The sequence below is a fragment of the Protopterus annectens genome, chromosome 11.part0, assembly GCF_019279795.1.
Source record: "Protopterus annectens isolate FY-2018-M chromosome 11.part0, PAN1.0, whole genome shotgun sequence".
In the NCBI taxonomy this organism is placed as follows: Eukaryota; Metazoa; Chordata; order Ceratodontiformes; family Protopteridae; genus Protopterus; species Protopterus annectens.
In genome coordinates, this window is record NC_056745.1 from 201,299,420 (window position 1) to 201,313,152 (window position 13,733).

The 13,733-nt window shown below is 34.1% G+C and overlaps 1 protein-coding gene across 1 annotated transcript in view; it reads left to right on the plus strand.

The window, feature by feature from the left end:
• Window positions 1-13,733, plus strand: part of ITFG2 (integrin alpha FG-GAP repeat containing 2) — a 989,737-nt gene that overhangs the window by 214,728 nt on the left and 761,276 nt on the right. Inside the window, exon 5 of the mRNA XM_044087619.1 lies at window positions 2,233-2,372. Coding sequence (XP_043943554.1) covers window positions 2,233-2,372 — 140 coding nt within the window. The remainder of the gene's footprint in view (window positions 1-2,232; window positions 2,373-13,733) is intronic.

Here is a 13,733-nt window from a genome sequence, read left to right on the forward strand (position 1 = left end):
GCAATGTCTTGACGTAGGATTCAATGAAGTGGTAATTCGATGCTTTGAAGTAGACCCATGTATACATGTATATATGTGTGTGTGTGTGTGTGTGTATGTATATATATATATATATATATATATATATATATATATATATTGAGGTCTACTTTGATTCACTGAAAACTCTTTTCACTGAATTTCAAAGCTCAAATCACTGAAAACTCATTTCACTGAATGTAAGTACTGTTGGGCAAATAAAATGTATATGCCCTTTTCCCCACTGTAATGTGGTCCTTGAGTTAGTATATATAGTTAGGGGGGTTGTGGAGGGCATGGCCCCCCACCTTCTCTTTGTTTTATATTGTTCGCTTTCACTGAAATGAGAGTAATAAATATAAAAGCTAAATAGATGACAGGCTACACCCCCACACCTCCCCAACTATATATACTAACTCCATGAACACACTACAGTGGGGAAAAGGGCATATACATTTTATTTGCCCAACAGTATTTACATTCAGTGATATGAGATTTAGTGAATTGAGTTTTCAGTGATTTGAGCTTGCAGCGATTTTTGAGGGTAAATTGAAATTCAGTGAAATGAGTTTTCACTGAATCGAAGTAGACCCATATGTATACACATGTGTGTGTGTGTGTATGTGTGTGTGTGTGTGTGTGTATAGGATTACTATCAAAAATGCAACATTGTAAAGCACGAACGATGATGTTACCAACGCATATGCTCGACTCATGAATATTAAGTAGGTCCAAAGGTCGACACAGCAGCATCGTCAATGTTTTGCCTTGTTTACATCCTTATGAACTGATGGACACTTGTACATCGACATTCTGAATATTACTTCTACCATGTTCGAGGAGGTGCTTGTTGTTTAACTGACTTTTTGCCTTTTGATTGTAAACTATACATATACATACATATATATATATATATATATATATATATATATATATATACACACACATATATACATGTACATACATACGTACGTATATAGATATAAATACACCCACCCACACCCTTTTTCACATTTTCTAAATGGGTTTGGGGTGTCTTGTCAACTGTCACCTCTTGATTCATTGTCACTCTCCTACCTTCTTCGACAGCAATGCCTGACTGTCACAGGTCTTCTGCCATTGGTTATAGGTTCATAGGTTGAATGGAGATTGCTAGGCTAATGGCTGAAGAACCCTTACAAGCTTAGCCAGTTTTACCCAGAGTTTACCCAAAGATAACAAAGGTCAACAAGTGGGGTTTTGACAGTTTTTGCAGACTGCCTCTGTCCAGAAGGGACATGGGCCCCATCCCAGGAGTGAATTTGTGATGTGTCATCCAGTGGTCCAGACTGCACTTGAAGATGGTCAGGGGAAGGGGTCCTTTTCACGTGAATAGGAAGCCTGTTCCAGAGGAGGGGCACTCTTTAGGACATATCTGTCTCTCCAGCATGATCTGTTTATGTCAGAGATCAGGTTTAGATCCTTGGAATAGGTAAACCTCTTGCAGTTAGCTTTGTGATTATGCAATATTTTCATCATAGTTAGTGACTACTGTATCTCTGCTATAGTAGTAGTAAATGAGTAGGTCAGATGTGGAAGCAGTGGATATAAGTTCATTAGTTTGTGAGGTCAGGAGATTAAGCAGCCAAGGTTTTCTGAGAATATATTAGTGCAACCATGGGAGCTGGGTGACATGCCCTGTGTTCTAACTTATGCATTTGGATTGTTGAGTGCATTAACATGCGTATTTGCAGTCTACAAATATGTACAGCATAAACCTTTAAACATGTGCATCATAAACTGTCATCATTGTAAAACTAGCCCTCCATCCTCTCAAGGTGATTTTTAGGCTTGTAGGCAGTTTTTCCAACCATAAACCTATGAACAAGTCTGCATTAAAGACTATGCTCAGTCTACATCTGTATCATGAACAAGATATACTGGAAATGAAAGTCATTGTTATCTTTGTCTGATAACTAATTTAGACATGGTGTGTCAACGGACACAACTATATATGTGTGTGTGTGTGTATATATATATATATATATATATATACACACACACACACACATATATATATATATATATACACACACACACATATATACATACATACATATATACATATATACACACACACACACACACATGCGTGTGTGTAGTGAAACTCCTTAATAGTAAACTGATGGCGTTTGAAATTCAGGCATTCTTTTGTTTGTTTTTCTTTCCCTGCAGATGGAGATGGAAAGAGTGAGCTGGTAGTAGGATACACTGACAGGGTTGTTCGAGCGTTCCGTTGGGAGGACAGCTTTGATAGTCCTGATCAGATTGTTGGACAACTAGTGCTGCTTAAAAAGTGGCTTCTTGAAGGCCAGGTAAGGACAGTTCGTTAAAACTAGTGATGAAATTATTATCAGTAATTTCAGATGGTTTGGATAGATTTGTTTTTAACGTGCTTTCTGAGGTTTGTCCTGAAGTCAAAACTAAGATGTTTTGAGTGCCACCAGTACGTAGTGTAGGATTTACATTCTTACCGTTTCTCAGCTGAATTTCTGTCTCAGTGCCAAGTCAGTTTTTCTTGCTGGAATCATTAATGCATTTCAGTTATCAGTGCTGCTGGTAAGAAATTCTGCTGTGCTGTTAATATGCTGGACGACATTCTGCTGCAGTTATAAGAGAGACAGACAGATGGAAGAGAGAGAAGAGAGGAGATAATTATTCCCAGAATGGTGGAAGCAGACTGTCTGTGTCAGCTAAGGTCAGCGACATGAGCTTGAGATCTCCTTCTCTTACATAATCCATGAAGTTCTGAAAATTGCCTGCTCTTTAAAGTATTTTTCACTAAACTGATGAAATGAAACATGAATTAGTAAACAGCCAGAACCTAGGAGATTAAACCATATCGTGCACACAGGAGCCTGGAATGTATTTTTGAGTGCTTTCATTCTTTATTATCCAAACCAAGAACTTCTTCAGAATAAAACACAAGTCAAACAGCCACTTAAAAAAAAAAAAAATGGGTGGTGACATTACTTGACCACCAGGAACCAATCAGAAGTACTAACCAGCATTTAACTCTTTGTTCCTTAAATAAACACTATCAAAATGTAACAAAGTTAAAACAACCATAAAACCTTATGGCATGGTGTGAAAGTGGATAAAAAGTTAAATGTTTAACTACCATTCATTAAATTATGAAAGTCTTTGTAGCAATAAAAAACATTTCATATTTATAAATTCATTTAACCCGGATTTCTTGTCTGCCTGTAACCTTGTTTGCCACTGTGCCTCTTGGCACTCAAGTAATGCATTGAAGTTCCCTGAGAAACTGTCTAAACTCACAATATCCAGTACGAAAATGAAAAATTTAAAAAATTAACACAAAGTACTGAATGTTTTGCCAGAGAATTGCTTATGTCCCTGTTTTTTATCGCTGTAACATGTTCATGTATTCTTTTTGATAATTTCCTGTTTTTCCTACATAGTAACTTGTACAGGACTCACACTTGCTAAATACACAACTCCTTGTGAGTTGTAGTCTCACCTATTTTTAGCCCAAATGGTTTTATTTAATGCTTTTAAATGAACACTTGAAGTGCTACTGATGAATCTGCAGTACTTGCCCCTACCACATTTAAAAGTACCCGGGCTGCTCCCTCTGTTCACAGATGTGGGAACATTTTTCTCTAAGTTTTGATATTGTTACTTCTTTTATATGTAAAAACAGGGGCCTTCCAACAACTTTCACTAATTCATGATTTCCCAAAATAATTTTACAGTTTTCCTTCAAAATGCTTCTAATAAGATTAATTTCAAAACTAATGGGGACTGGAAATAGCCTATCAAAGCAGCTAGTGGAAGATTTTACTAAGTCATTTCTGTTTGCAACAGCTTCCTCTGTTTCTTTTCTGCATAGGCTTCGCTTTATTTTGACTCAGACGGTAGACTTCACTAATAATCTCAGATAAACTAACATTGTAACCTTTGTCGAGAAATAAATTTAAATGCTCAACCTCTAACAAATATACATCATCTTTTCTAGTGAGCCTACTAAGTCGTATGGACTGAATCTTATTCACCCCTTTTTTCATATGCAAGGGGTGTTGACTTTTGTAATGTAAATAATTATTCACAAAGGTGTCTTTTCTAAAAATCCTACTAGTAAAATTCTCACTTGCTTCATCTACTGAAATGGTGATGTCTAAAACATTGATTTCCTTTCCAAAATAATTTAAAGTGAATTTTAGAAAACACGTCTTGTTAAATGTAATTAGAATCCTGTCATCATATTGTAGCACTATTTGTAAATAGTTGTATATAGAAGTTTTTTTTTTGTGTTTTTTATTTTTTTCTTTCTCTTTTGTTTTTCCTGTATTCTATAACACTGTATAGTTATCTAATATATTCTATGTGCAAAAAGCTACATTGTACATTGACAATGTTAATATTGTCATATTTCTCATATGTCTGTTCATCTAGCTCTGCTGTCCATCTATGTCACTCTTCATATTGGGAAAACGAACTTTAAAGATACTTGTCTATTACTAGAATGAACAGTTGCTTTATCTAACTGTGTAAATGGTTTGCTTTCAATTAATTATCATCTGTTACTGTGTATTGTGTTTTACAATTTGTTTAATGTAACAACAAAAAATAAAAACAAAGAATTGAAAAAGAAAAGTGGTGCTATCATTCACATACTGAAGTAACTGTTAAAATTCTTCTTTTGTACTGCACCCTGCAAAAGTCAAGTCATCAATGAATGTTTTATAAAACATGACTTTCTTAAAAAGATGGTAGGGTTTAAGATAGTGTTGCTCCAACCATGCCGTCACTAAATTGGCAAAGACAGGGGCCACCCTGGCCCCATCCCCACTCCCTTATTCAGTTTGAAATGTTTTCCCTGGAAACAAAAAAAAATGTTGTCCAACATAATTTCAAGAAGTGTACCAATGGTACTGACTAAGTCATTGTTAAAACTAGTAAATTTAGTTGAATAATGTGTGACAGAGTTAATTCTAGCTTCTTGATTGATGGTGGTATACAGTGAAACAACATCCAAAGAGGCCAAAAAACACCCCTTTTTCTTTTCTTCTATGCCAGTAAGCAGTTCTAAAAGGTGCCATGAATCCTTTAAGTAGAACTCAGAGCTTTTCACCGTAGGATTCAAGAGATGGTCCAAGTAAACAGAAATTGTTCAGTGTTTTAGAAATCTGCAGCCACAACTGGTCAGAATGGTGGACTGATCCTGTTTTTGTGGATCTTCGGGATCCTGAATATTCTGGCCATTTTTGGTTGGTCAACTTTAAGAAAAATATATAATTCATGATCATTGTCACCCTGGCATGAACTTTTTTCGAATGATTTCTACAGTTGTCTCCTCATAACACATTTGGTCACTCAATAAATTGTTCATGGCCAAGTTGTAATTCACAATGACCACCAATCCACTTTTGTCAGCTTTCATAATTCAGATGGCCTTGTTGTTGGATAATTCTTTCAATGCTATTCTTTCTTTGAATGACAAATTTTGAAATTTAATTTTTCTTCCCAACCTCTTATGCAAGTCATCCTCACGCACATCATGGAAGGCTTGCAAAGTATTGTGGAGGGTTGGGTTGAAAGTACTTCTGGTGAAGGATTTTTTATTTTCATTGTTGAACTGGGGAATGTCTTGTAATAGCTGCTGTAAATTTCGATTTTGGATGTAAAGTTTCAAATCAACCAGCACCTTAGTAATACTGGCAGGTTTTATAGTGATGAAGGAAAAGCCTTTTCCAAGAACATACATGATTATCATTTAAAACTACACCTTTTAAGTTCACAATGTTTGAACTCCAGTTTAGTGTTTCTTCCTTCCTTTCTCTCTCCCTTTGCCCTGTCTCCTTCCTTTGGCTTGCCACCTCTGAGTCCTTGTTGAACTGGGAGGATTCAAAATAAAAGGGGCTGGTGACAGTACTGGGGGTAAGTCATGGGTGTGATTTATCTGTAGAGTCTAGGCCCTGATTGAATGACTCTTGATCGGAACTGTTTGTATTATTGATATTTTTCATGGTCAGAACCCCTTGTCTGACTTGACTTCTGTTCATTTTATTGTTCACAGCTCATTTCTCTTTCTTTAAATAAGCTGTCCAAGATTGATAGGTCTCTTTGTCTCTCGGCAGCTTCCCCAGTTTTCTGTTAATAATTGTTGAAACTAATCTATTAATTTTAGCAGTAATGCCAAAATATAAAGTGCTGCGCTGTGCAAAAAACTTGTTTTTCTTTATGTTGTCATCCAGTGACCGAATTTCTTCTTCTAAGTGGTAGACTTTCACTTGGTAGTCCTCCACAATTAACTTCATTACAGTAACCCTAGTGTCATTAAATAATTTCACCACACCATAGATTTTGTCAATCACATTTTACACTATTGGTAAATTTAAATATTCTTAGACCAAATGGCACCTGTTCAACCCTGATGCATTCCTGCAGATAGAAAATTTCATACTGCCATGTCTTATCTCATTACAGCCACCTGCACCTCCAGTCATTTCTGCAGTTATCTCCTACTGCACCTCTAGGTGTCAAATATTGCTTGTTCATGATTAAATTAATTCCAAAACCATGCTACATACAAGGTACCAGAATATTTTATTTCGAAGCATACATGATGGCAAACACTACTGTATTGGTATTTTTCCTCTATCAATGAGTAGTTGTTATACCTGTAAGGTAATAACTTCACTTTTTTAAAGGCTCAAGCCCTACGCACTGGGAGTTAATGGTATACCCTCAAAAGAGTTGTACTGGAGGGAATGAGTTGTATTTTGAAATGAATTTTTCCAAAAGAAAAAAAAAATGTCCTCCTTATAAGCATCGGATTCATTAAAACCTGCCGTGCCATTGTTAAAACCCAAGTTCATAGAAACACCATTTGTTGATAATGTCTCATAATATGGATTATCTGTAGTTTTTAAAATATCACCAGTGGTGGTATTTGTACCAGTAATTCTACTGACTGCAGAACTGGACTTATCTCTTACATCTCTCTCATTCCAGATGCTGTGGTTTGCTAGCTCATTGCCATGATGGAAACTGCCTCCCAGCACTATACCAGACATAACGCTAACTTGACATGTCATTTTTATCCCTTCTAAAAGTCTGCAGTCTTCAGAAACTGACATGGTGAGCTTGTGTGTTAGAACAGCCAGTTCCTCCGGGACTAAATGTGTGGACACATCCAGGGTAGGATCCTGAGATGTAAAATCACCAAACATGCTTGACATTCCACCAAAAAAACTATCCAAAACCACAAGAAATACAGAATAGAATGTAATAAAATCCAAACTGATAAACTGAAACACAAACTACTAATCTATTAATTTTAGCAGTAATGCCAAAATATAAAGTGCCTGCATGTAGGAGATTAAACCATTTCATGTACACAGGAGCCTAGAACATATTTTTGAGTTATTTTGTTCTTTTATTAGCCAAACCAAGAGCTTCTTCAGAATGAAACACAAGTCAGACACTTTTTTAAAAAAAAGGGTGGTGACATCACATGCCCACCAAGAACCACTCGGAAGTACTAACCAAGAATTACCTCATGTTCCTTAAAGAAACACTGTATCAAAGTGTAACTAAGTTAAAACAACCATAACACCTTATGGCATGGGATGACAGTGGATAAAAAGGTCTTTGTGAAACTACCATTCTTTAAAGTATCAAAGTCTTTGTAGCAATAAAAAACATTTAATATTTATAAATTCATTTAACCTGGGTTCCTTGTCTGCCCATAACCTTATTTGCCACTGTGCCTCTTGGCACTCAAGTAATGTGTTGAAGTTCCCAGAGAAACTCTGTAAACTCACAACATCCAGTACAGAAAATTATTTTTTTTAATTAACACAAAGTACTGAATGTTTCATCAGAGAATTGCTTATGTCCCTGTTTTATATTACTATAACATGTTCATGTATTCTTTCTGATAATTTCCTGACTGTTTTTCCTACATAATAACTTGTAAAGAACTTGCACGTTGCTAAATAAACAACTTGTGAGTTGTAGTCGTACCTTTCTTTAGTCCAGATGGTTTTATTTAATGCATTTAAATGAACATTCAAAATGCTGCTGATGAATCTGCAATACTTGCCCCTACCACATTTAAAAGTACCCGGGCTGCTCCCTGTGTTCACAGATCTGGGAACATTTTTCTCTAAGATAGTTTTAATATTACTTCTTTTATAAGCAAAAACACAGACCTCTCCAACAACTTTCACTAGTTCTTGATTTCCCAGAATAATTTTCTAGTTTTTCTTCAGATTACTTCTAATAAGATTAATTTCAAAATTAATGGTACTTAATTGGTACATTGGCTACTTATTTCAGATGTTTTTATTTTAAGAGTGTTTATCTGATTAAGATGTGTTACATTAACATTTTGACAGTTAAGGGTGATAGCTGTGCAGGTGAAACTGTATTAAAATGTATCTTCTTTGCAGCTTGAATTACCTTAGCTATTCTTACAGTTCATTTGAGTTTTAAGTTTTATGACTTGGCAGAAAAATTATAATTAACAAGTCTTGCATTTCTTGTGTTGTTAAATTCTTAGAATGTTTCTTTAGCTCAGATTTTTTAAGTAACCCTTTTTTGCAATAGTTTTCAGTTTTATTGCTGATGGGTTTTGGTAATGAAGAACAAGCAAGTAATAGATTCTGATACAACAGCATTTAATAATTCCTTGGTGTTATAATTTGAGTTCCCACTGGTTTTCTAAGGGTCTGGATTGATTTTATTGATTGGTCAGTTTAAACTTGTTTACTGTGGGCAATACACTGATTGCAGTGGACCACTTTCATGCAGGTGCAGCTTGGGTGAATAGAGTCACAAATATGTTTACAGAACTGAGTAAAAGCAGAAAAAATATTTTGTACATAAGTCAAGACAGAAGAGACACATTGACTGTAGTCTTCTCACGGTAGTTGCAGACAACAGCTGAAGCTGTTTGGTAAGGATATTAGTAGTGCATTGGAGTGTCTTACACCCATCAACAGTTTGTTAAAGAGACAATTTAGCTAGATTTTTCTCAGCAGTCACTCCAGAAATGTAGGGGTTTTGATCCTGACTATGATGCTGGTAACCAGGTTTCATTTAGTCCCCCTTGTATTGAAGGATTGGCAGGGAGAGGTGGGATATAACAGCCAGCACTTGCTCTTCCCCCATTATGTGTGTTAGTTGCACCAACTGCTGCACACAGGTGTCATGACTATGATTGCCCCTAAACTTAAACAGTACAATTTAGAGGAAACAGTACATTTTTGTGAATAAATTGTATTTTTTCAAAGCTATGCATTGATCAAACTTATACAGAATATTATAGTGGCTGTAGGAAGATCAGTCAAAGACCTTTTTTTCTCAAATTGTTTTTTATTTTTCAAATACATTTGAATGAATTCCATAATATTTATACATAACTTCTTAAATTACTATGTACACTATTTACATTAGCCTGACACTATTTTAGATTTTGATGTATGCAGTTACTTTATAAGTATGTCCAATCCATTATCAGAGTGCCTGATCAATTATTGTATAGTGTCAATCAACAATAAGACTTTTCCCCAAGGGTTGTTGATAAATGGCTTTTGATAAATTCTTAGTTCTTTAATTATAATTTCCAATAATGCTGTGGTCTTCAGTAGAAGTTGGTATTATGTTATATTCCATCTTCCTGTTATACACTTCATTGAAATTGCAAGTATAGTCCATACTAGATACATGTTTGACCTACTCAAATAAGGACCTTCATTCACATTTAAGAATACAAGAGCTTTAGTTAAATAAAATGATTCCTTAAATAAAGCTTGTAGAAAGTTATTAATACCATTCCAAAATGGCTTAATTTTAACACACTCAAAGGAAACGTGGTTCCAATCTGCATTGTGTACTTACTCACATCTCCAACATATTCCTTTTATGGAAGAACTAATTTTACTGATTCTATCTGGGGTTAAGAATGCTCTCTGCAAGCATTTCCAATTAAAAACTTTCCAGTATTGTGTAAAGGGTGCACATTTTATCAGTAATAAGATATTTGTTTTAATATCTTCAGTTAACTGTATTGAGTGTCATTTTGTTATATACTTCCAATATGTGGTTTTGGGTGTTGTTTTATAGTTTATCAATATTTTGTAAAATTTTGAAATACTGTTTCCCATGTCAAAGTCATTACATATGATTTCATATATGTATTTCATAAATTTAGGTATTTCTTTAAATTAAGAATTGTTAATCTACTTAAATCTTGCAAATATGACAGAATATCTGTATAGTTAGCCAGTCCTGTTGTGGAATTTTGTATGTTGTTTTTATTACTTGCATATCTAAAAGTTTTACTTTGTTGATACATTGGAGCCAACAAACAAATCCTTTCTGTTCCCAGGAATTTATAATTTCTTTATGTATTTTATGTGGAAAGTTCGTTGTGACTATAAATGATGTTAAAAGATCAAACCAGATTTTTAAATCTATATTTGTATTAACAATTTTCCTAAATGAGTCAATGTAATAATTAATCGTACGAGTTTTAGTAGGTTTAGTTATGTTATATTGCATACTAATACATATGTGCCATGGCAATTTTTTTTATCTATTAGAAATTTTTTTGTAAATCAAATTCATTTATTCATATTACAGTTAGTAATTCTTTCTAATTTGCAGAGTAATTTGGATGTATCCAATCTGAAATTGTTTTAGATGTTGATGTTTTTATATATGTTTCTATATCAGGAAAGTTTAATCCTCCCTGTTTGATATGATGTATTAAAGCTATTCTGTTTTTTTTTGGGAAACCATAAAAATTTTATTAGGCATGAATTTATTTCTTTAAGTATATTCCTTTCTGGTAACAGTTGTATTGTCAAGGCTATAGATAGGATCTTGGGCAATAAAACCATTTTTATTAACTGTAGTCTATCTTCAAATGTTAATATTATTTTGTTCCATTTTTCCATAGAGATTTTAATTGTATTGATGATATTATTATAGTTTTATGAGACTAATTCATTAATATCCTTGCATAACTCAATTCCTAGATATTTCAAGGTAGATTCTTGTTTCCCTTTGATGTGATCCCCTTAGTCTGTAGCTCTTTTTTTATTTAAAAATTAAAATTTTGATTTTGATTTATTGAAATGGAGTCCTGAAGTCATGTGAAATTTGTCAATTAATATATTTAATTCTTCTAATGTCTCTCTTGTATTAGATAATGTTAGTAATATGTCATCAGCAAATAGCATTACTTCAGAATTGTATTGTTCATAAACATCTTTTCCTTTGATTTTTATATGGTTATGAATTGAATCTGCCAATATTTCAATAGCCAGAGCAAATAGAATTGGTGACATGGGACATCCTTGTTTACTGCCTTTTGTTATATGTATAGATTCAGAGGTAAAAGGACCTAACTTGACATATGCTAATTTATTTATATATATATTCTTTATGAGATGAACAAAGGGTGCAAGAAATTCAAATAGCATTAGGATTTCGAATAAATAGTCCCAGTTTAGGGAATCAAAGGCTTTATCGATATCTAAGCCAATTATGAGTGTTTCTTTATTTTCTTTATTAACATAATCTATAAGAGAAATTATTCTTTTAATATTGTCATGTGTGTGTCTATGATATATAAATCCAGTTTGATCATTATTTATTGTTTTGGATAGTGGTATTTTCATTCTGTTAGTTAATATTGTCATAAATATCTTATAGTCATTATTTAATAATGATGTAGGTCTATATGAGGTACAGAGGTTTGGGGATTTGTTTTCCCTTAGGATTGGTGTGATTAAGGAATATCTCCAAGATGGCGATATTAAAGCTTGTGACTAATCAAACACCTTTTGACTGCATCATGCACTTTTGACAAAAAAGTAGTTGAAAGTTTACACTATATAGCATGCAGTGAAATGGAAATAAAGACTACTTCCTTGATGGGTCATAAAGCTTCTTAGAGTTAGGATATCTTTGGAGTAAGAAGAAATCCCTATTTCCTGGAGCCCTTTTTTATGAGCCTGCATCTCAATCAAAGTGCCAAAAAACATGATTCAGACAAATGTTTACTAGAAGACACATATTCTCCCATGGATTTTCCACTTCAGATTTAAAGTAGGATTCTGAGTCACGTATCTTACCCCTTGCTGCACATGCGGTCACATAGTTTGGTGACTAAAGTTTAAAAGTCATGCTCCACTCCCATTGGACCGTGTAGAAAAACAAGTATGGGAATGCTTTTAGTAAAAACTGTATTAAAACCTGCACTACACAAAGCCCATAGCATTTTGACTGTTTTTGACTATTAACTGTTAACATTACTCTACAAAACAAATAAATGTTTTACACTTATCACAGGATGTTGTGAAGAAATATAATAAGTACTGCTTCAGTTCAAGTCATTGCATCAAACAAATTTTTGTTAAGCGCCTTGATTCAAGAGGAAAAGTTATGAATGCCAGTAACATGAAATGCCAGCACAGTATGCATTCTGGCTCCTTAAAAAGAGAATAGCCTGGTATTTTGTAAAAATAATTGGCTTTTTGCAGTGAGATCTGCTGGAATTTAAATAAAATAACAATGGAGTATGTATAAGGTTTTTGTTTATATGTATTTTTTTCAGAATTCCTTGCTGACTATATAGGTTTCTAGCAATGTTTGAAGTAGTGATTTGAAAATTTATTTAGTCTAGAGAAGTGCACACATCCTGGAAAATGATTACAATTCCACAAATGCTGGCTATGTCCATTTCCTTCAGTGCATTAGTTAAAAACAGGATAAGTCCACTTTTCTGTTACACACTATAATAAAAGACTTAGTGGCTGGAAGTCCTTCTATGTAAAAACTAAGGGTTCTGTTTAGTGCACCAGTTAACCACAAAACAATTTTTAAAGTAAGTTTATTTTAACAGTTACAGAAAATAATACCTAGGCAAAAATAATGTAAAATATTATAGCAATAACCAATGATTGCTTGTGGTATATTGAAGATTTACGCACAGTTGGTGTGGTTTAATCAGAAGGACGAAACCAAATAATTAAGCAAAGGCAACCATGGGTAAATCTTCATTATACCATGACCCCCCATTAATATTCCAAAACGTGCACGCTGATTGTCCAGCATGCACGTTGTAAATAGACTTATACTAATGGAAAAAGGTCCAGTCGCCCAGACTTTTTCCATTAGTATAAGTCTGTTTTTAAAACACTGTCTCGCTATGTTAAAAGAGTTTAACATAGCGACATAGGTTTTAAAAAAGTAACGGAGATCTCCGTTGCTTTTTTTTAAAGCTGTCTCACTATGTTAAACTCCTTTAACATAGCGACACAGTGTGTAAAAAGCAATGGAGATCTTGCTTTCTCTGTTGCTTTTTTTTTAAACCTGTCTCGCTATGTTAAATGGGTTTAACATAGCGAGACAACTTTAAAATAAGCAACGGAGATCTCCGTTGCTTATTTTAAAGCTGTCTCACTATGTTAAACCCATTTAACATAGCGAAACAGTAAAAAGCAATGGAGATCTTGCTTTCTCCGTTGCTTTTGGCCACAGCTCTGATGTACTGCGTAGGCATGCGCAGCACATCAAAACTGCCGCAGATACCAGACAGCTGCGGAAGGGCAGCAAAGAGGCATTATACAATGCCATTATTTAAGAAAAGTAATTATTTCTTTTCTTAAATAATGTCATAGTATAATAGCAAT